Raw genomic sequence first — 23,532 nt, 5'->3', positions numbered from 1 at the left:
TTTTTTTTTGCTTGCGGTCTTACGAGTTAGTGTGATTTCTGCCCCTAAGTACTATAGAGTTTTGAAATTACTTGATCGTGCTACATTTACACATCACGCTTTTAGCCGCTGACAGGACTCTACCGCACCAGTGGGATGGCAAATATCATCAGTGCAAAGATTTGGAAAGTTATCAAGTAAGTGCAAATGAAACTACGACTAGTTTAAAACTTCCAAACATTTACTATTTATATTGAGTGCCTCGGGGACTCAACACTTTCGCTTGCCATGTTTATCTGCATTTGAAAATAACATAATCTCTCTAATTAATCTAGCAAATGAAATAAGGTAAATGAACGCAAAAAATAAAGTTACGAGTTGTATTTTTTTCAAACTGGTGCTTACCCATTGAGAACTGATTAGCCACTTTATAGAAACGTTTAATCATCGCATTGCGACAGCTTAAATGTAAACAAAGCTAAGGATCGAATAGAACTCTCTTTTTTATTTTCTGGTTTCTCACAAGTTTTCGGGCGTACCTTTATTCGAATAACCAGAAGAACTGCAACTGAGAAAGAAGCTTCGTATAAGTGACATTAAACACACCAAAGAAAATAATCTACCTAAAATATTGTATGATGACAACGCTACTGAATACGACCATTTCGAATTTGAACGGGCTGCAAACTGGTCTACCCGTTCAGGTCATATGATGTTATGAGATACGGGCACTCCTTTAATACGGCTAGCCGTCCGATAGGGATACCCGTTTGATACCGGCACTTTTTAAAAATGTTATCAGGGTATTGAGGCAAATCCTTCGTTAGACTCAAATGGATACCGTCTGAAATTGGTCGGCCCAACACGCAACACTGAAGGTGTGTCGAATTCTTTGACAGACTATTTGATTAGAGTAGCTCGCTTTGGAGAATGCACTGCAGGTGCCCATCTTTTCAAACTTAATAGCCTTGCATTAGCAGGAATGGGTGTATAGTTGATATGAATAGCCCAATTATATACACACATCCGCTACATTGCACACGGCTAATTCTAGGACCAAGTATACCACATAGAGCAGACGCTTTGCTTCTGTTTGAATTATGGAGTTCTGATTAATATAGAGGAAGCCGGGTGGGGCGTTGCGAAACCGTTTTCCCGCTAACAGCTACGGCGGGTACGCGTTGTCCGCAACTCTCATTAGTACGCACATGGACACAAACAAATGGAAGAACTGATAACATTTTGTTTGTTTATTTGTTTTTGAGTGATGGTAATATACCAACGTGTTTCTAGGATTGAACAGGTGCACCAAAGTGAAGACCGCTGTGGTTGTTTTCGGGCACTGGAAATAAAGTCATTATTATTATTATTATTAAGAACATCCGACGTGGTTAGTGCTCCACAAACACGCAATACAATAAACACTACACCTTCTTTCATGTCACGAAGGTAAGAATGGGACGATTTGAGCCATCCACAAAATCCAAAGCCATACGGGTTTGACGCATGACCCTTGGAATGGCACAGCGACGTGTGGTGCGCTTTGTCGAGTAACGCATTTACGGCGCTGGTTCGGCTGATATATCTCGTAGAGTCCGCTGCGATATATTGCATGAGAAAAAGGAGTGCTACTGATGACAACGGGAAGCGTGTGTACTTCCTGTCCTTTTCCCGATAGCCTGCTCGGATGTGGTCGATAGAGCACTCGTTCACACGTCCGAACGATTTCAAGACTCAGAGAAGAATACCCAAGACCGGGCCCGTAACCAACCCGCTCTCTCTCTCAAACCGGCGTAACAAAACTGCTCACCGGTTTGGTCAAACTGTTCACCAGATTGGTCAGTTGTTTACCGGTTTGGTCGAAATATTCACCGGTTTGATCATACCATAACCGGTTAGACCGAACCAGTGTTCGCTACCAGAAGAGAAAGAGAGAACATGAGTGATAAAGGGAGAGTGAACCTCCACTCACGGACTCATGGCGAGGCATCTAACAAAGCTGTGGATGAAATTCTAGCCATACCGCTCCGTACACAAGGCAAATGTGGAAAACTACTCCAGAAATACATGGGAATGTCTCGAGTTCACCGCCGCATCTCTCTTACCAGATACAAAGTGGAGCCATTGACACCCCCACTCTGTCGCCGCACAGAGTCATGTGACATCATTTATGTTTAACGTATCAAGCGTTTCTACGCCCCAAACAACTAAGGGCATTTCTACCGGTGGATTGGCCCTGCACCCATCCGGGCGAAGCGTTATAGAGGAAACGACAAGGAGGAGGCTTGCCAGGCATCTCGCACTTAGGGCGCCTGGTCAACGAATTCGCCGCTCGGAACAGCTGTAATGTCAAATCTACAATCCTCATTAAATCATCTTTTTCAAACCCTCACAATTTATGTTTGTAACTGTGCCATTTTTCGGTTCAAAAAGTAAACAGTTTCCCTGTGATTTAGGGGACACCTGTTCTTTTCTCATGCCGTTTTTCCTGGCCTATACGTTGTTAAAACTAATTTTTCTTGGATCGTTCCCTTGGACGTTTTTTGTTTTTTTTTCTGCTTCTACCTTTTTTTTTCACTGAAATAGCATGATCAGCCCCATCGCAAATGTGTAGGTATGAAATGTTAACTTTCGGGTTCAGTTGGCTTATCTCATGTCTTAAAGGTAATATGCAGGATGATTAAATGTAACACGAGACAGTCAAAAAAGGAGGTGAGACTGAGACGAGTGCCGGGTCTTCACCAGGTATTTATCAGGCACGACGGACATTAGATGAATGGATAGTAGTGACAGTTATCTATTTAATGAACTAAAATAGTTAGTTCCTTTTAATCGTTGGTTTTACGTGTCATATTAAAATACCAGTATTAAAGGCAACCATTGTTAGAGGTCAGAGCAAGGGAAAGAATTGCGAAAATGTCACCTGTTTTTAAATGCGAATCGAGCAATATTTACGTTTTTTCGCCCGATATAAATATCGCAAGAAAAAGGAGCTTTTGAAACCCTGCCCAGAAGAACAGAGACATGGTCATTTATGTTACTTCGTCAATTGTGCCGTCAGCGCACCCACCTAAGAGATGCTGCCGAGATAGGGACGAAATGTATGAAACGGATACGTAAATATTTCAAGCCCCATTGTGGGCAGCGCTTGATGCGCTTTTTTCCCATGGTGTTTAAATCATGTTAAAAAAACGAAAAAAATTATCGATAAATACTTGAAAAACACTTATCGTTTTTGAATTCATTAAATTGGTCTCGCCTCTAAGAGTAATTTTCTTCGCTACTGCAATTTCAACACGTCTCCTAATACCAATCGTTGGAAAGCTAATTAAGCTAATTATTTTCTTGTCTGCTTCGAGTGCCTACCAGGTATCCTCCATTCTAGTTAGGCTTTTTCTTTCAAATTTCACTTTACTAATTTTTTCCCTGCTCAAACAAGGTGGTCAGCTTATGACCCTCATTTAGTGTTTTCCAGTAGGCTTCAAGTGCCTGCCTGCCTACACTCCTTTGTTAAATTTTCAACCCAGTGTAAACCTCTGACCTTATGCAGCCCATTGCCTAAAAGTAGTGTAGGCAATATCACTTTTTTTTACCCCTGACTAATTCGTATTTATTATAATTCCACTGCTCCTTAAGTTTGATAATCGACAAATTTATTTTATTTTTCTTCAGCATATTTCCTTCGCGTTTCTCTAGATATTTCCTTCACTCACCTAGTTATTTGTTTTTTTTTAGATGACCTCTGACAAAGACTTGTACAATTAGGGGCTTTAACTTTTTGTCGTTAGACGCCATTACTCAAAACTTGTCAAAACTAAAACTCAGGCCCAAAATGTCCCCTCCCTCTATTAATATCCCAGTTAGTTTCCGCAATGTATTTCGAATATCTGCCATGAATACTATGAACTATGACCTCTTTCGAGGGTGTGCCTTTTGTTGGAAGTTGTGTAATCCCAGAACAATAGCAGGCCAAAGCGCGATCTCCTTGCTTTCAATTTCCCTTTGGCTACACGAACCCTCGTGCAGCGTCAACAAAGGTTGAGCTACAAGTTGGCGCCATTTGCATGTTCCGCTGTGTCGGATTACAAACGAAACGTTATCATATTTGGTAACAACTGCTATGCAGGCCCTGTTTTTGGCGCAGTGGTTGAGCGTCGGACTCAGTGTTGAGGTCTTGGATTCATCTCCCTTTGGTGGCGCTCGATAGTTTTGTTCTATCCTCATAATTTATCCACTTACCACTCTTCCGCAGTTGCGCATTGGTGTCATGCTAAAGAGGATAGTTGTCTTGGTGGAATGCCGAAATTATTGCTTCGGTCTTTAAAACTTCTCTCAAGCAGCGTCCAGTTAAGCTCCGTTTCCCTTTATGGCGGACCAAAAGGGGCGGTATTAGCCACCCCGTTAAATCAAACGCTGTTAACATCGTAGCTATGCGCCCGTCTCAAATGTAGTGTCAAACTCATATGGCGTGGGATTGGCGTCAGCAGCTAGTAGCACCCATGTAAGTTCATCATAAACCATGTCAATCGGACGATCGGCGTTCAGGCGTCTGGTGTCTCTGTGACGTACCATTCCTGGCTTTGCGTTTTCGCTGCACTCTTCTCGTCGCCGGATTCTTCACCAGCTTTCTGACAAAGAGGGGTAGACACACCCAAAAAGCCCGTCACTTTTTATTTCTGTGCTGATGTAGGTTTTCTTTTTTTCTTGCGAATTATTGCTTAGAAGGAACAGAATTAAGAAACGAAGACTATAGCCCTTCCGCCTCTTGGCACAGTCAGCTAGAAGTGTACGCCTCCAACCCGACTCTCCGTCACCAACTATCCAGTGCCAAGTCACCAAGTAGAGGTGCGCGTTGATGCGAATTATTTTTATTTGTTTAATTATTCATGACTTAACTCCACATCGCTGCCGTTTATTGAGGCAACACAGCGCCGCTGACGCCACCTGCCGCCGAGCGAAAAAAGCGCTCAGATTTTTTTACGCCGAACCGTTTCGGTGTACCCGTGACCGCCCCATTAGATAGTGATTGCGTCCCGTTTCGAGTTATAAATAAAATGTTCCATTACTTTTTCAGTTTTCTTCCGGTTTGCTTAAAGGAAATGGATCAAGTTTTCGCTCCGAGGTCGGGTTCGATTAGACACTTTCGTAAAAACCTCGCCTAAACATTCCAACGATTCCTTCTAATTCCAGTTAGCTCGTTTTTTGTAAGTGTAATTCAAATATTTTGTAATTCAAACATTCAATTACCGTGATTTTTACTAATCAGTAAGCCTCGCTTCAACTACATATTCAATTAATGATGTTTCATCATGACTAAAAACCTATATTTACCTAGTTTTCTATACAAAAGGAGCCAACGTGTGTAGTTCTTTATTTTTGATATCTTAGAAAACAGCCTAATCTTCTGGGCAGCATCTTTTATTAAAGATCAACATTTTTTAAGGCGAAGTCATTAACTTTGCCTGCGCGGTTAACGCGAAGGCATTAACGGCGAAAATTATGCAAGGATCTGGTGGTGGCTGTACCCAGGCAGCACACCAATGTCGGACCTACATTGGGCCAACAATGGCAAACGCTGGCTCCGGAGGTTGGTCCAACATTGGTATTCTGGCCGAGCGCAACTTCTTCCAATGTTGGCCCAGCCATTGGCACCAACGTTGGGCCATCGTTCAACCAATGTTCCAGCCATCATTGGCGCCAACGTTGGGCCATCGTTCAACCAACCTTCCAGCCGTCATTGGCGCCAACGTTGGGCCATCGTTCAACCAACGATCCAGCCATCATTGGCACCTTTTTTAGGCCATCGTTAAACCAATATTTCAGCCATCGTTGGCATCCACACTATGTCATTGGCTATGCCAATTTTGGCTTTCACACTAATTCAATGGCTATGCCATCATTGCTATACAAGTTCAATCATTGAATAGGCCGTTATCGGCAGTCAAGCTGATTCATTGGCATGTCTCAGTGTTAATGCCATATCTTTAATGCTGGCTATGCAATGATGGCAATGTGTTTAACTCCTGGTTATTCCAACATTGGATTTTAAGAACCCCTGGCCTGTTTCTTACTAGCAGCCCACTGCAAGAAAAACATTCTGGGCACAAATGGCAAGGTCCTCCTATGCTTTGTCTGTTCACTATTTTATCTGGCGAGCAAATGACTAATTCAAGATCAATTAATACTTTTTTCGGAACTTTTATTGAAAGGGGCTAGGGAGGAAGCTCAGCGGGGAGCCTATGCCTGGTCCTGGGGAAGGTCCTGGGGCGAGTCCTGGGGCTGGGGAGCAATTACGGCTTCCGAACGCCTCTTCCTGCAGCCTCCCCTGTCGCAAGACCCTGGCAGCCACTTCAGCACCATTTTTAAGCTGCCGATTCTTCAATTGTTAGCTTCGCACTGATGGCATCTACGAAAAGATCCAAAGGTCAAAGATCACCGCTTTCAAACCCACATTGGTCTTAGTAAAGCACACTCCCAAGCAGCACGTCAACAAATGTTAAGGTTTGAGTGTCCCCTAAAAAGTCCCTCGCTCACGACTTTTCAGTCCTTGCGGCGTAGCACCCGTGGTAGCCGATGATCAGGGGTCTACGACGTCAGGGCCGAGGTCCGGACGTAGTGACGAGGCAGTTGACCGAAGGCCGAAGGCTTGAATCAGGCCCCGTACGCCGGTGGCAGCCTATGACCAGGTGTCCGCCAAGGTCTGGGCCGAAGGACGTAGCGACGAGGCAGTTGGGCGTCGGCCGAAGGCTTGAGTCAGGCCCAGAACGTCTGTGGCACGGAGTGGCAGCGGGTGTTCAACTGCGCCACGCATGCAGTCTTGTCTACCTCCGGAAGGTTGACGCCCGAACTGCGTGAGAAGTGGGTTGCGGATCGGGCCTCTTGACGTCTGGTCACGCCGACGGAGGTCCGGCCTGGTCGCGTCTGCACCGTCCTTTGTCGACCGCCCGAATCCCCTCTCGCGCTCCTCGCATGCCCCCACCTCGTCTTCTTCTTTCTCGTCCTCTTCGGCTGGTCGCGGGATCGCTCATCACACCAGACTAAAGGCCGGTTCAGACACTTGCGTTTGAGTGCGTTTGACTGCGTTGCGGCGAGAACCGAAAGCGAGTCACCGGCACATCTGTGCTTCGTATGAAGCGTGGAATCCAATTCAAGGAATCTTCTTGGCACGCGATATAAGCAGCAGGGATGTCCTGGTGTCTCGCTGCCGCAACGCAGTCAAACGCAGTCAAACGCAACTGTGTGAACCGGGCTTAAGCCAATCAATTACCAACGTTGGTAGGCCACTGGCTAAGACAGGCAATTGATGGCCAGCTTAAACCAATCGATTGCCAACTTTGGTAACCCGTTGGCTCTATTACAGCTTATATTTCTGAGGGCGTTGTCACTACCGTAGACAGTACTGCAGTTGCCGTATTTTGTACGCACTTTGAAGTCATTTTTGTTCAAGCAGGCATAATGCTCAGCTTCTTCTGTTATATGTTGCGTGATAGCCTTTCTTTGCAGATTGAAATGCGCATCAGCTTTATGTAACCTCCTACCTCAAACATAGGGTGTTCGAGATGTTAATTCAACACAATTTTTTATTCGTGAAGACATGTAATTGCTTAATTAGTCGCTGGATATTTGTTTAAGGTTTTATTTTTTTGCTAAAATTATTAGTGCTTTTTATTTATTTTTTAATTTTGTCCGGTTCAGTCTGAATTATAGGCCGCGTTTTGCGGCTCAGGAAAGCGGGTTGCCTTGAGATTTTCAAGATCACATACAGCTGACAATATACCCGTGTCCTAGGTTGGGGAGGCGGGTGGAAATTTCGGGGTTGAACCCCCCCTCCCCCCCCCCCCCCCCTCTTTGGAAAGGTTTCCCGGCTGCGTCGCTAAATGGGCATAAGAGAAGAGGCACTATGCGTTTTGCCGTATAAACATATACACAAATCGAAAAAAGCGTGCATTTTGTATTTCGTGTGGAATTTACTAAGTATCAGTTTTGGGAAGACGCGTGTTAGTTATAGTCGGTGACAGGTGGTAGAAGCTCCTCCTATCTCTTTCCATATTTGTAGATCGAAAGATCACGAGGAGTCGACCTCCTCCCCAGCGTTTATTTTTAACCTGTCACCGAACACGGTTTTTTTCTGCGTGGACGTTCAAACTTGCTGCAGCTCGCAATGCATACAGCGTTCTAATTCAGTTGCTAACTTGCTCTGCGTGTGAAAACAAGAATCGTTCTCCCCGGAGGCATAGCTAGAGATTGTTCTCAGCGTGCGCGATCAGCACATTAAAAGAACTAAGCCAATTATATATAACATTGGTAAGCCACTGGCTAAGACAGGGCAATGTTGCCCAGCCTAAGTCAATCGATTACCAATGTCGGTAATTGATTGGCTTAAGCTGGCCAACATTGGCCTGTCTTAGCCATTCGATTACCAATGATGGCAACTCATTGGCTAACACAGACCAATGTTGGCCAGCATAAGCCAATTGATTACCAATGTTCGTAACCAATTGGCTAAGACAGGCCAATGTTGGTCAACCTAAGCCGACCAATTGCCAACGTTGCTAAGCCGTTGGCTGAGGTTGGCCAATATTGGCCAGTCTAAACCAATCGATTGCCAACGTTGGTAAGCCATTGGCTGAGGTAAGCCAATGTTGGCCAGCCTAAGCCAATCGAATGCCAACGTTGGTGACCCGTTGGTCAAGTCAGGCCAACGTTGGCCAGTATATTCCAGTGTGCCACCAATATTGGTTCTCCGATGGTCACATTGGCCCAATAATGGACTGTTGTTTGCCAATTAAATGCCAATGTTGGCCCGACGTCGTGTACTGTCTGGGTAACCGCGCAAAACATGCAAGAAAGTCCCAGGAGCCGGCGGCGTCTGTGATGGCACAAAACCGCGCAAAACGTGACACAAATTTTCAACGAAACGACTCCTATATTACCGTTCACCGGGACGCGCATAGTCCCCAGGAATGCCACGCCGCACAGAAGCCCTCTTTCTTACGCTGGGTGTGGGTGACAGGGGTTGCTTCTGCTCCTCTCGGCGGCGAGGAACATCGCGTCGCCTGAGGCATTTTAGGGTGTCCCAGGTCACTAAGCTCGATCTAAAATGAACCGTAAAAATCGACACCTGGGATCTAACATTTTCGTCAAAGGTGTATTTTACAAGTCGACATTTTCTGGTAAAATTACAAAGCGTAGCTTCCTTTCTGTAGAACATAGTGCCAAAAACCTAGCCAGGGTAAACGGCGGACGGCGACGCAGAGGGCCGAGTCGAGTTGCCGGGTGCGTTTGGCGCGTGTATTGATAATTTACGCCGGAAGCGGCGTCCGAAGGTGTAGCCGACCAGCGAAAAAAAGTGGGCGACACGCAGACGAAATTCGTTGGCAGCAAAATCGCCGTCGTTATGCAAACGCCCTTTTTTCTCTTGAAGTTTTGCTTTTAGGGTTAGCATTTATTTCTTTACCACAAGCAGATTACAAAAAGATCATGTTCATTTCAATAAACGACGGTGGTCGCGAGCAGTCTCACTAAGGAGATAGTGCCATCTATCATTACCAGCGCGAACCCGCCCCGCTACTTAGTTGTCTGCGTCGCCGCCCACCGTTGACCCTGGGAAATTTCTTGGCCCTATATTTTACAAAAAAAAAAAAAAAAAAAAGAGCTACGCTTTGTATATTTACCAGACAAAAACTGACATGGGAAGTGCACCTTTTGGCAAAAAGTTTAGATTGCTACCTGCAAGCGTCGATCTTTATGGTCCATTCTAGATCGAGTGCGGTGACTTGTGACAATCTATATATCGTCGGCGGCCGTAACCTCGCCAGCAGCGACACGTGGCCGTCCACGCCAGTCATTGCAGAGAAACTAAGGGAGCGGAAGAACGACATTCATGCTTTCGGATTCACAACTCATAAGAACTGCGTAGATGTCCTCGGAATTTAAAAGAGAATGGAGCCGCAAGTATCTGGAGATTGACAGTCAACATTGAAAGAAAGCACATTATTGTATGTACTGAAGGGAGAATTAAATTCCTAAAGCTCAACTGTTAACATACTGAAATTGAATTTTCTTTATAGGAACCAGTTGTTAACTGCACATACATCTGCGCCAAAGAACGGGCTTCTTACGAGCTCCCAGAGTATTATTACGGAATATATAAGACTCCTTCAAAATGCTGGGTAAGTTGAAATAAAACATTATTGCGAAAAAAATCTTTATTTCTTTAAAAATGATTAGAAATAGCATTATTGAATACATTAAACAGAATATACAAATCAAATCATAATTTTTACTCAATGTAAGCAAAAAGATCCGTTTTTGTTCGAATAAAATCTTGTCACAAATTATAATTCACAAACGATTGTCAAATATCGCGCAATTAACGAGGTATAAACTACTAACGATAAATCAACTAACAATCCACTATACTTTTCGACAAACACCGTCGCCGAATCCCATCTAAAAATGTAATACAGCACATGTTCATATTGTCATTCTGAAAAAAAAAAATAAAGATAACTCTGAATGTGTTACCGAACCGGCTCATTGGAGGGGCTGAATAGAAAATATGTGGATCGCTGTTTGCCTTGGATTAGCCACAAAATACAAAAAGGGAGAAACCGTTATTTTATTCACTTCCCTACTTTCCCAATACATTTTCCTCGAATAATTTCGTACATTAGATGCACTCGTATAGCACCAGATGGCTCAACATGAATGCATCCGACTAACGCGGTTCTGTCAAAGCTTAGAACAATAATTCAATGCCTATATAATAAGTTCACGCAGGGGTGTCCGAGTTAGCATCACACGGGCTCTTACATAGAGGCATCGGGTCAACACCTGGCCGATCCATCACTTTCTATAATCGTTTGTAGCACTCTGTGAATATTCAATTCAACATTTATATTGCGTTTTGGCTTAAAGAAGTCTCCAACGAAGAGCGTGCTTAGGGGCAGTCGTAGCATGGTGCCTCGGGTCCTTCGTCCTCATGTCTACGACAAAGAACGCACGGTTCTGTTATGTTCTTGTTTCAAGCACAGTATCTGCTCTAAGAACATTTCTCGGTTAATTTTTATTGGTAGCAATAATGCATCTATTTATTGATTTTAATATGTATGTGTCGTTGTAAAGAATAACACAATATATGAGTTTCAGAATAACACAACTATACATGTTTAATAAGCTTATATGTGTGAAGGTGTCAAAGAAAACAGTAGATAAAGGTATTTCAAGGCAATGTCACATAGGATCATTAAACAGCTCTTGATATTAGCTTAGATAAACTTCTGCCGCAATATCAGCCGCAATAGCTGTCACGGATAATCGTGTATAACAAGTGGCGGGTAGTTCGCTTTACTTTGCAATATTGATCACGGCAAGGGAAAGATAATTTTGGGTAACTGAGAAATGATGCCACCAAACATTTATGGGGATAAAAATGCAGAGCCACCAGAGAATGTAAAGCGACGTGCGATAAATTTTAAGTGAGCCCAATTTCACAATGCTGTGATAGTGCAAAGACACCAAATCTTACTAAAGAAAGAAAACACCCTATTTTTTATAAATTGTGTGTCGCTTATGATATAACCCTGGTAAGGACCCCAAATGGCTGAATTATGTTCAGTTTCTGCAGGCTTTACAATTATATTTACGAGTTTCCTCATCTGTACAGGAGCGTGTTTGAGTGAGCGCTTGAGGAGCTCGAGTGAATGGCTAGCAGATGCAAGAAAAGCTGCACACTATCTCGGCAGTTTGACATCGGCGAATCTATATTAAGATTAATGACTCCGTCGTTCCTTTCCGTGCTACTGTGGACGTGACTCGCAAGCAAATTTTGCGCGGAATCTTTAAGTCGGGCAAATAAATACAAAACTCTTTAATTAATACCTAAAATTCCAATACCTACACAAAATTTAAAATTTGAGTTCCGTCTTATAGCAATTGCCGCTAAAACTGAAATTGCCAAGATGGCCAATATAATCAATAGCTTAAAATTTAACATACTTAAAGTGTTAGCGCTCTCATATTCACAATTATCTTTCCACCTGATAAATGCCAACCACCGTATACCTGTATTGAAGACGCAATCAATATAACTGTTGCGACAATAACACAATTTTTTTTTGGGGGGGGGGGGAGGGGGGGGTCGCTCTTTAGTCACCTAGCTGTGTTTGGAGATTCGTTTTTGTCCGTTGTCCCCCTTGTTACCCTTCTCCAGGGATTATTATCGTCATTTTTGCCCAGCTCGCTTCCACCTTGGCATTAATTGTATTATCATCATAACATGAAAAATGCAGGACGTGCACCTTTCTTGTCGTTAGACCGGTGGCAACTGTTAAAACCGGTTTTCTCTACTGACGTCTAACTTCTGGTTTTCCTCTTCTCCGGGGATTATTATCGTCATTATTTTCTAGTTCGCTTACACCTTGTATTAATTCTATTATCATTCTAACTGTTACGCCTTTTCGTGTCAAATATATACTGGCCTTCCAATTTACCGGAATAGAGCGAAAGGCTTCGATATCCTAGTAATCCTAGTGTCGGCAGTGGCACAGCGAACAGAAACACTGACTGTTCTACTGTTTTGCTTCACATTCATAGGACTACGCAACGACGTCTTATCGAGCCCAGCCTTCGTCGACTCAAGAGAAGTGTGCCACATCATCACCGTCTGTGGAGCGGCTGCCTGGGACGTCATCAGCACGTGACCACCATCCGTGCTAGAAAAGCGCACCATCCACGAACTGTACTTCCAGTCGGCAGTGGCACAGCGAACAGAAACACTGACTGTTCTACTGTTTTGCTTCACATTCATAGGACTACGCAACGACGTCTTATCGAGCCCAGCCTTCGTCGACTCAAGAGAAGTGTGCCACATCATCACCGTCTGTGGAGCGGCTGCCTGGGACGTCATCAGCACGTGACCACCATCCGTGCTAGAAAAGCGCACCATCCACGAACTGTACTTCCAGTCGGCAGTGGCACAGCGAACAGAAACACTGACTGTTCTACTGTTTTGCTTCACATTCATAGGACTACGCAACGACGTCTTATCGAGCCCAGCCTTCGTCGACTCAAGAGAAGTGTGCCACATCATCACCGTCTGTGGAGCGGCTGCCTGGGACGTCATCAGCACGTGACCACCATCCGTGCTAGAAAAGCGCACCATCCACGAACTGTACTTCCAGTCGGCAGTGGCACAGCGAACAGAAACACTGACTGTTCTACTGTTTTGCTTCACATTCATAGGTGAGTGCGGCTGCACCTACATAAAGCCTTTCCTTTCTCTTTGCCACTGCCGACTGATTTGACTGCTTTGAGTGTTTTGTGCTTCTTGCGCGGTTCGCCTATCATGAGCTCTGATTGTGCTGAGGTTATGAAAGCCATTCAGGATTTGAAGCGCGAGATGCGTGCAGAACTACGATCAGTACATCAGAGCCTTGAATACAGCTCGAATGCTGCTGACGAATTCAAGAAAGCCTTAACGGAGCTACGCGCTCTTACATCTGAAGTGAAGAAGGCCAAGGAAGACTATGCTGAGCTAAAGAAAGAAAATAACACCCTAACAGAAAAGTTGATGAAAGCTGAAGCACGGATTTCTGAGTTGGAACAATACAGCCGGTTGAATAACGTTGAGATTAAGGGCCTGCCTGCCACTGTCAGAGAAAGAGCACACGACATGGCTATAAAAATCGTAGAGGCTATCGAAGTCCCACTTGACCTTGCTGAAATCGACATCGCCCACAGCGTTCCAACCAAAAAAGAAAACGAAGTAAACATAATTGTCAGGTTCATGTCTAGGTCAAAGCGCAACGTGTTCCTGGCCGCTGCCAAGAAGCTGAAACTGTCTACTTCTAAAATCGGGTTCGAAGGACCAGACCAGCGTGTCTATGTTAATGAGCATCTAACGCCAGAAAACAAACGGCTACTTGGTGCTACGATTTCTAGAAAGAAACAAGTATCTTGGAAGCACGTGTGGACAAGGAATGGCGCTGTTTTCGCACGGAAGACAGACGACTCTAATGTCCTCCGGATCTATTCTCTGATTGACTTGTCCAAAATGACGTAAATGGCGCCATTGTTTCATAGATTTATTACCTGATTCTTTATACCCTCATGAATGACACCCCTCTTTTCACACCTTCTGAGTTTAATGCGTCTATAGCACTAGATGCGAATAAATATATTCAAGTTATACATCTTAACATGCAATCTGCCGTGAATAAAGCTGATGAGCTAACTGTCCTCTTAGACGATCTAACGCGTTCCTCGTGTTCTTTCGATGTCATTTTCTTGTCTGAAACTTGGTATCGGGCTGATAGTGATGTTGTACGTATTCCGGGGTATAATTCTTTTTATATCAATCGCACAGAAAAGCGTGGCGGGGGCGTAGCTATGCTGATAAAAAGTAGCTATGCCTGTGATATGTTATCTGATCACTCTTTTTCCAACTCTGATATTGAAATGCTTACCGTGAAATCTGGACGTAATATATTTTCGGTTGTCTATCGACCACCTCATGGAAACTTTGGCGAATTTTGGGAGATATTTGAACGTGAAACGTTTTTATTTAGTTCTGAAAATTATTTGTCCATCATAGCTGGCGATTTTAATATTGATATGGGTACGAATAGCCCAATGCAACAGCAAATGTTACTCACACTTCATTCAACAGGTTTTCAAAATGTTATTAACAGTCCAACGCGCATTACAGCTTCTTCTGCTTCCACTTTAGACTTAATTATTACTAATAATGACAACGCATTCTTTTCCGGTCGCATCGCTGCCGATATTAGCGATCACTTACCTGTTTTCTTGCGTATAGAAAAAGCAACTTGTTCGAACGATGTCGCTAAATTGAGACGCCAGCTAATATCTCAAGAAAGGCTCGACCTATTTAAGTACCGTATTTCCTTGGTGGATTGGAGCCCTATTTATAATGAGCCAGCTGCAGATGATGCTTTTAACAGGTTTCTAGAGCTCTTCACATCAGTATATAATGAATGTTTTCCCACTGTAGAAATAAAACCATGCAAAAGTGCGCGTAAACCATGGATGACTAGACGTTTAATTAGACTCGTTAAAAAGAAATACAAATTATTTGCAATATTTATTAAAAACAAAAATCCTACCGTGCTCGCAGAATATAAGTCCTTACGCAACCGACTAAACAGGGAAATTAAATTGGCGAGAAACATGTATTATAATAATTTCTTTGGTCGCCAGACTTCTAGCAATCTTAAGGAAAAATGGAGGCGTCTAAATTTGCTCCTGAATAGACATACTAATACCCAAGCGATCACAAGCTTAACGGTTAATGGAACTGAGCTATCGGGTTCAGATCTCGCTGCATCATTCAATTACTTTTTTTCGACTGTAGGTGACAGTCACTATAATTCCGGCATTTTTGATTTTCTAAGTGATAGGTTAACAGAATCAATATTTTTTGAACCGACTGACGAGCTTGAGGTTTTTTCAATTTTCAAAAGTCTGAAAGATACGAATAGCCTCGACTCTCATAATATACAAAGTCGCCCAGTAAAATATGTTTTACAAATAATTACACCATGTCTAACACATATTTATAATGTAGCGCTTATGACGGGACACTTTCCAACAGCTATGCAGCTAGCCAGAGTAGCCGTAATTTATAAAAAAGGAAATAAGAACGACTTCGGTAACTATAGACCAATATCTATACTTCCGTTTTTTTCTAAAGGGTTAGAACGAATAATTCATCGCCGCCTCAATCATTTCTTCTTAAAGCATTCTGTAATATTCGATTGCCAATATGGGTTTACTAAAAATAGATCAACGGAACACGCCTTGCTTGCCCAAAAAGAATATATTTTGAACAATTTTGAATCACAACGTCTTACTCTTGGCATTTTTATTGACTTTAGTAAGGCATTCAATACTGTAAATCATAAAATACTTATCGCTAAGCTCGAGCATTACGGCGTACGAGGACACGCCCTCAACCTTATAAAATCATATTTAAGCTCACGATTACAATATGTTGTAATAAACCACTCTCGCTCCGATTCCCTTCAAATTTTTAATGGTGTCCCTCAGGGTAGCATCCTTGGACCACTCTTGTTTAATATATATATAAATGACATTTCCAATATTAGTACCCTTGCAAAGTACGTTATTTACGCTGATGATACGAGCCTTTTCTTTTCCTCCTCTGACGTTGAACAACTAACTGGCACTGCTAACCGAGTATTGGCATTATTATCACGGTGGTCATTAGTCAACTCATTGAAAATCAACAAAGAAAAAACTAAAGCTGTAATATTTCGTCCTAAAGGAAAGCTTGTAATGCACCCACCGCCTTTAGTTTTGAGTGACACCATTATCGAGTATGTAGAAACGTTTAGATCCCTCGGTGTAAGTTTTACCGCAACGATGACATGGGACGCCCACATAAACGAGGTTTGTCTTGCCCTTTCTAAGGTTGTAGGAATAACCTCGCGTAATAAGTACGTTCTACCTGAAAAAACTAAACTTACTTTGTATTACGCTTTCTTTTATTCATATTTAAGCTATTGTTTTCTTGTCTGGGGTAATACCACAACATCCAATATTCAGAAGCTTCTGATCTTGCAAAAGAAAATGCTACGTGCTATTACAAAAGCTCCATATAATTCCCCAACCGGGCAGGCTTACTCGCAGTTTAAAATTGTGCCTGTATATAATTTATTTGAATATAGATTCGCGTGTTTTTACAAAAATAGTATAGCTAAAAACGATAATTTTCTTTCACGTATTGTTTTTACTGTGCCCCACAATACGCCTTATGCAACCAGGGAAAAAGACAGCTTTGTTTTACCTAGATGTAGAACGAACTATGGCTTTACAATGTTGCGATATATCTTGCCTAAGTTTTTGAATACTCCTCTATGTGATCACTTGAATGGTATGTCTTCTTCTGTTCTTAGGAACGCTTTTCTATAATTTGTCTGTACTTCTCATTTTTGTCTGTGTTGTTCATTTTGTATATATATATTATTTTTTACCGCGTTTACACTGCTGACTTGTAAGGGTGGCGAGGCCCGTCAAGCAGTGGACGACACTGCTTTTTTCTTGCCACCCTCAGTTTGTATTTCAAGCTGAAATAAACGCTGATTGATTGATTGATTAATTCAGTTATTAATCTATATGCGACATCTAATCCTTAAAGGTAATGCTTACGACCGAGTGTGTTCAAACCTTTCGCGATTACTGACGACCAGAGAACACGTTGAAATATTTTATCGTGTAACCCTGGACTACTTGCGATTTTCGTATTTTTTTTTTTTTTTAGTATCATAATTTTTGCTGGTTTGAAAATCTTTTGAAATTGTTATAAAAGGACAATTTCCCATGGATAGCATGTAGTGTGCTTTCCTGTCGCGAGGGATCTAAAGAAGTCGGTCGTGAGCAAAAGCAAGTGCATAAACTAGCGTTTACCTTTAAAAGTTACATACCCTTAAATAAAACCACTTTTGTCCGTTTCCATTAGTATAAAAAGCTTTATATAAATACATTTTTGTTCTTCCAGCTGGGAAGCGAGGTCGGCGTATGCGTAAGTGGGATATGCCATAGCGGAAAAGACTTCCCACAAATTGATCAGGGTCCTCAGCAACCTCCTCAATAAAGGAATCTCTGGCACCCAAGCAGTTCATCTTGAATTACTGATACGATTTGCACACTCACAGCGCGACACTATATACTGCACAATACGTCGAAGAGTTCAATCAACTGAGTAGTATAACTGAGAAGCCTAGACCTTTCTTTACTCACCGGGCTAGTTATTTTTCAGGTCTTAACCGGAGAACAATTTAGACAATAATGTTTGACCTCCCCTCAATTTTGAATCGATCAATTAATCAATCAGTGTCCAGTAAATACCTGTCGGTTTTTGCGCTGGCTCTTTAATAAAAAATACTCTTCTACACTTGCAAAAAATGAGTCGTTTAAAAATCGCTATAACGCCAAATTAGAGCGCGGATCTTGAGGAAAAGGAGCAAAGGGTACGTCTCCCCTCTTCCTCTCCTCCACCTCCCCCCTAATCCTCCCCGTCCTTGTCCTCCCCTCCTCCACTCCTCCTGCCACTGCATTTGTTAATGCGGGACGTCACACGAAGTCGTTGACGCCATTTTCTCCGCTAAATGTAGCGGGGAAACTGAATTTGTTGAGGTCACATGAGGTCAATTTTACCGTAAATTTAGCGTGGAAACTTAACCCTCTGAATATACCGATTCAATTTTTTTACTAAATTTAGCGGGAGAATTCCTCCGCTAAACTTAACGGGGAATGTTCCCCGCTACGTTTAGCGAGAAAATCTTCCGCTGAATTTAGCGAAAAAATCTTCCGCTAAATTTAGCGAGAAATATTTCCTCTAAATTTAGCGAGAAATATTTCCTCTAAATTTAGCGGAAATATTTCCCCGTTAAATTTAGCGGGAAATTTTCTCCGTTAACTTTAGCGGGGAAACGTGCCAGAATTCACCGCGCGCGGTTACGCCTATGGCGACGCCGCTCGAGCCGGAAATGGGTGCCTAAGATCTGCGCTCTAAAACTAAAAAACTCAACTTCAATGCAGCATCTCTGTCCAGATGTTTCATACCAACATAATGCCAGATTTAGAGGGTAATTCAAGATTCAAGACACGAAGTTCAGAACATAAACAATGAAGATATTTTTCTTTGAAGCAAGTAGAAAAAATGGTATTGCCTTCTAAATTATTGTTTCACTCGTTTTCTAGCATGATGAGCACGTTTCTAAAAAGGTGATGAAACATAGGGCAACCCGTGCTAAAAATATCAAGTTTGTCATAGTAGTTATTACAAAACTCAGCCGATCTATGGATTGAGTTTAATTGTCAAGAATGCCGAGAGATGTAAAAATATGACTTGATTCGTGTGGGCGCAAAAAGCACTGCGATAGCCGTGTCCTCCTAGGGCAACAAACAACAGACAGCGACACACGGAAACGAGCGAGAAGCGCCACCGACATAAAACCTGTTCGTCGTAGTCTGCCATCCCACCTGGCGGACACGACGCAGAACAGGGGGACAAGGAAACTGGTTTCCTGCTGGGAATAGAGTTGCCAACAAAAAACTTCGAGATACACAGACGGAACGTTAGTCAACGCTGCCCAGGGAGTACAGAGTTCTGGGCCAAAATTATCGCTTGTCTGGGAGTTTAGGGCATAGAAATGCCCGAAGATGCCAAAGTAGAGCCAAATCTGACCTTTCTAGGCTAGAGTCTGGGTATATTGGCCCTAATTCTCCAAACAAGTGCCAAACTTAGACTTCACTGCCTGGTAGTTTGGCAGTCATCTCGCATCGTTTTGCTTAAATCGCCTAACAAATGCCAGAGTTATGCTTACTGCCCGGTAGTTTGGCTGATATTTTGCATTTTCATGCCGAAATCGCCAAACAAATGCCAAAGTTAAGCTTCAATTTTTGATAGTTCGGCTGTCATCCAGCACCTTCAGGCCAAAATCGCCACAGATGTGCAAGAGTTAGGCTTACTGCCTTGTAGTTCGGCTAACATCTGGCATATTTGGGCCCAAGTCCCCAAACAAGTGCCAAAGTTAGGCTTCGCTTCCTGATAGTTCGGCTGTCAGCTGGCAGCTGCGGGCCAAAGTCACCAAACAAGTGCCAGAACTAGGCTTAATTACTGCCTTACAGTTTGGCTTTTGAGGTATTGGATGTACGTGGGTGGTCAGCAATTTAATTAAATAGAAATCAAGTTTTATTCTGCTCGCAACTTTTGATTTTATTTTGGTTGTCTCTTGATTTCTCCTGGCCAAAGGTGGGCTTAATGTTTTGCCGCGTCTGAACCACGCTTTGCAAACACAGATTTCGCCAGAGTGTTGTATACGCCCGTGGGTACGTACGCCAATATCGGGACGCGCAGTGAGACTGGTTCGATGTTGTAGGAACTGCTGCCATCGAGCAAACGCTGCTCAATACTGATGTGCGCACGTCTCCTCAACAGAAATCATTATTAGGAGGCGCATTGCAAAAGCAAGCGTAGCTCTGTGCGTGTCTTGTATTGTGACTGAGCACTGTCAAATCTGAGCGATAACAAAAAGCGAGAGAGACAGTGGCTCTATGCAATTGCGCCCGCTTCGCATTAGGGGAAACTAAGATAGAATACTGCAGGGACAATTTTTTAAAAAGTTAATTTAAAACATTTGATAGCATCAACCTATACTTCGTTTCAGCTTCGGTCCGAGCGCGGCCGATGTTATGAGCCGAAGGGCCAATCAAACAGCGAAACAGGCACAACGTCATGGCTTGCTCTCTGCAGTTGATAGGACCAGCCGATATTCGCCGTGTCTTTGTGCGTGCTCCTCCGCCGGCTAGTTCTATCAGGCACAGAGAGCACGCCATGACGCTGCGCTTTTTGCGCTGTTTGACTGGCCCTTCGGCTCATAACATCGGCCGCGCTCGGACCGAAGCTGAAACGAAGTATAGAAACTCCTTTCCCGCAGAGTCGTTCACTCCCCGCCCTTCCCGCCGCTCCCCCCCCCCCCCCCCCCTCCCCCCGCCACCCTAACAAAAGGTGACATCTCAGGCCTCGGGTACGAGTCATGGAATGTCTTCACTTTCAGTCGAAATGGCAGAGGACGCTTAGCAGCATTAAGTTCCTGCTCCTTCGACTTCGCCTTTTGCTAAGCCTCAACCCTGCTTTTGTGTGTTCGTGTGGCTGTCAGCAAGCGCGGCGGCCACATTAAGCAAATCATATGGGTGGAGCGAAACGTCTGACCTCACTCCGTAGGACGCGTAGTACAAAAGCGCTATACTTCGTTTCAACTTCGGTCCGTGCGCGGCCGATGTTATGAGCCGAAGGGCCAATCAAACACCGCAAAAAGCGCAGCGTCATGGCGTGCTCTCTGCGCGCGATACGACTAGCCGGCGGAGGAGCACGCACAGAGGGACGGCGAATACCGGCTGGTCCTATCAACAGCAGAGAGCACGCCATGACGTTGTGCCTCTTTCGCGGTTTGATTGGCCCTTAGGCTCATAACATCGGCCGCGCTCGGACCGAAGCTGAAACGAAGTATAGAAACTCCTTTCCCGCAGAGTCGTTCACTCCCCGCCCTTCCCGCCGCTTCCCCCCCCCCCCCCCTCCCCCCGCCACCCTAACAAAAGGTGACATCTCAGGCCTCGGGTACGAGTCATGGAATGTCTTCACTTTCAGTCGAAATGGCAGAGGACGCTTAGCAGCATTAAGTTCCTGCTCCTTCGACTTCGCCTTTTGCTAAGCCTCAACCCTGCTTTTGTGTGTTCGTGTGGCTGTCAGCAAGCGCGGCGGCCACATTAAGCAAATCATATGGGTGGAGCGAAACGTCTGACCTCACTCCGTAGGACGCGTAGTACAAAAGCGCTATACTTCGTTTCAACTTCGGTCCGAGCGCGGCCGATGTTATGAGCCGAAGGGCCAATCAAACACCGCAAAAAGCGCAGCGTCATGGCGTGCTCTCTGCGCGCGATACGACTAGCCGGCGGAGGAGCACGCACAGAGGGACGGCGAATACCGGCTGGTCCTATCAACAGCAGAGAGCACGCCATGACGTTGTGCCTCTTTCGCGGTTTGATTGGCCCTTAGGCTCATAACATCGGCCGCGCTCGGACCGAAGCTGAAACGAAGTATAGGAAGAATATTTCTCACGTGACTCTCTCTGCTGCGCTGGTGGGCTTTCTGGGGCTATTCTTTGCGCCGACTGCAAAGTTAGAGAAATAGACGGGCCTTGCAGGTCCGGTTTCCGAAATGCGTTCTTCAGTGCTTTTTTGCTTTCGTCTGTTGCAGACGCGGCCGTGCTCTTTGGTTGCAAATTGCCGCAATACTTGCCAGCCAATTTTTCCGCAATTATATTTTTTTTTTCGCCGGAGTCACTGGAACTCTTGTGCTGTGTTTGTTGGACGCGCTTTGACAAAAACTGCTCCTCGCCGACGAGGAACGTCAGTTGAATGTGCGCAACCTTCTTTTTCGACTGTGTTTTTTGGGCTGCCCGGGTCGGAATATGCATCTATGAAGAACTTCATGATATCGCTTTCATTAAGAAGCCCACTGCAAGCATGCTGCTGATGGTTGCTCTGCTTTCCTCTAAATTTTCGCGGTTTTTTGTGTTTTAATTTATGAGTTTTGCTTGGCATAAAATCAGTGTTAATTATATTTTATAATTTGATTTTCATTTTACAAATGTGTCGAGAATAAGCTGTCTGTAATGATAGTGATTTAATAAACTTTTTGGAGCGTTCGAAAAATGTTTGTTCGTCTGTGCATGTTGTTGATATGCGACAAATGATATTGCCGCGCGCAGGGCTGAGAAAGCAACGCTCGGTCACGGACCTCCAGAAAGTTCCCGTTTATTCATGTAGCGCACGTAACTTCTATTATTTATATCCATGTATCTTCTGCTTTTGTTTTCTAGAAAGTGCGTGTTCATTCTCGCCCCGATCACGCGACGCTCGAGCCGCTTTCGCCGAATCTTCGAGATAGCGACGCACTCTTGATAAGAGGCCGCCCGCGACCTTGTCGAGTCAGTCTCGCCCCAGCGTTCGACTCTGCTGCCACGCCGAATTCGACGCCCGCGACGCTCTATTATTATCTTTTGTACTCTTTTATTTTTCGGCACAAGTTCGCCACATTAAACGTTTATTTCTCCCTGTTTATTTCCTGTTTTCTTTTGGTCACCACCCGTGATATTTTGGTGGAGGTGCGGGGTACCGCATGCCCGTACAGCGTTCCCCTCCCAGGGCCCGCAGTGCAAGCCCGATTCCAAGCCCTGTGACAAGACCACTCAACGCGGAACCTGAAACTCGGACCAGTCGCCGCACCCAAGGTCTACACCCGGAATACGGACTTCTAACACCCAGGACCAGGCAGCCTACGAGGCCGACGATGAACGACCAGCAATCGCAGTCCCCGACCGCCGCCGCCGTCGTCTACCTGCCTGTTGCCCAACGAACCCCGACGACCTTCCATGGCGATACCCACGAAGACGTAGAGGACTGGCTCCTGCACTACGAACGTGTAGCACGCCATCATGGATGGACCACTGAGCAGCGCCTCCAAAACCTCTACTTCTCCTTGGAGGGTACCGCGAGGCAGTGGTTCGAGAACCACGAGGCGTCGCTTACGTCGTGGGACACCTGTATCGCTGGCCTGAAGGAGACATTCACGAACCAGACACGACGACAGCGAGCGGAAGACCTCCTTCAAGTACGAACTCAAGGGCCCAACGAAACGGTAACCAGCTTCGTTGAAGACGTCCTCCGCCTGAGCAGCCGCGCCGACCCTCAGTCCACCGAGGAAAAGAAGCTGCGTATCCTGATGCGCGGCGTGAAGGACGACATTTTCGGTGGCCTCGTACGCAACCCACCGACGACGATTCAAGAATTTGTAACCGAGGCGACGAACATTGAGCGTGCACTGCAAGCCCGAGCCAGCCACTACCAGAGGCTACCCGGCGTCAGCGCGGTTCCGCCGTCCGCTTGCGACCTTGGCTCCAGCATCTCCAGCATTCGCGAGATCATCCGGGACGTCGTCCGGGA

General features: G+C 44.6%; 1 protein-coding gene across 1 annotated transcript in view; it reads left to right on the top strand.

Moving 5' to 3' along the window:
- LOC8041159 overlaps positions 1-17,639 on the top strand; it is a 34,396-nt gene extending 16,757 nt beyond the window's left edge. The window contains exons 5-7 of the mRNA XM_040214428.3: positions 106-176; positions 10,050-10,151; positions 17,522-17,639. Of these exons, the coding sequence (XP_040070362.3) occupies positions 106-176; positions 10,050-10,151; positions 17,522-17,617 (269 nt within the window). The 3' untranslated portion in view covers positions 17,618-17,639. The remainder of the gene's footprint in view (positions 1-105; positions 177-10,049; positions 10,152-17,521) is intronic.
- The last annotated feature ends 5,893 nt before the right edge of the window (positions 17,640-23,532 follow it).

The sequence above is a fragment of the Ixodes scapularis genome, unplaced genomic scaffold (genome assembly GCF_016920785.2).
Source record: "Ixodes scapularis isolate PalLabHiFi unplaced genomic scaffold, ASM1692078v2 PGA_scaffold1__304_contigs__length_218370807, whole genome shotgun sequence".
In the NCBI taxonomy this organism is placed as follows: Eukaryota; Metazoa; Arthropoda; class Arachnida; order Ixodida; family Ixodidae; genus Ixodes; species Ixodes scapularis.
Note: the sequence above shows the minus strand (reverse complement) of the source record. Positions and strands in the feature narration are given on the sequence as shown.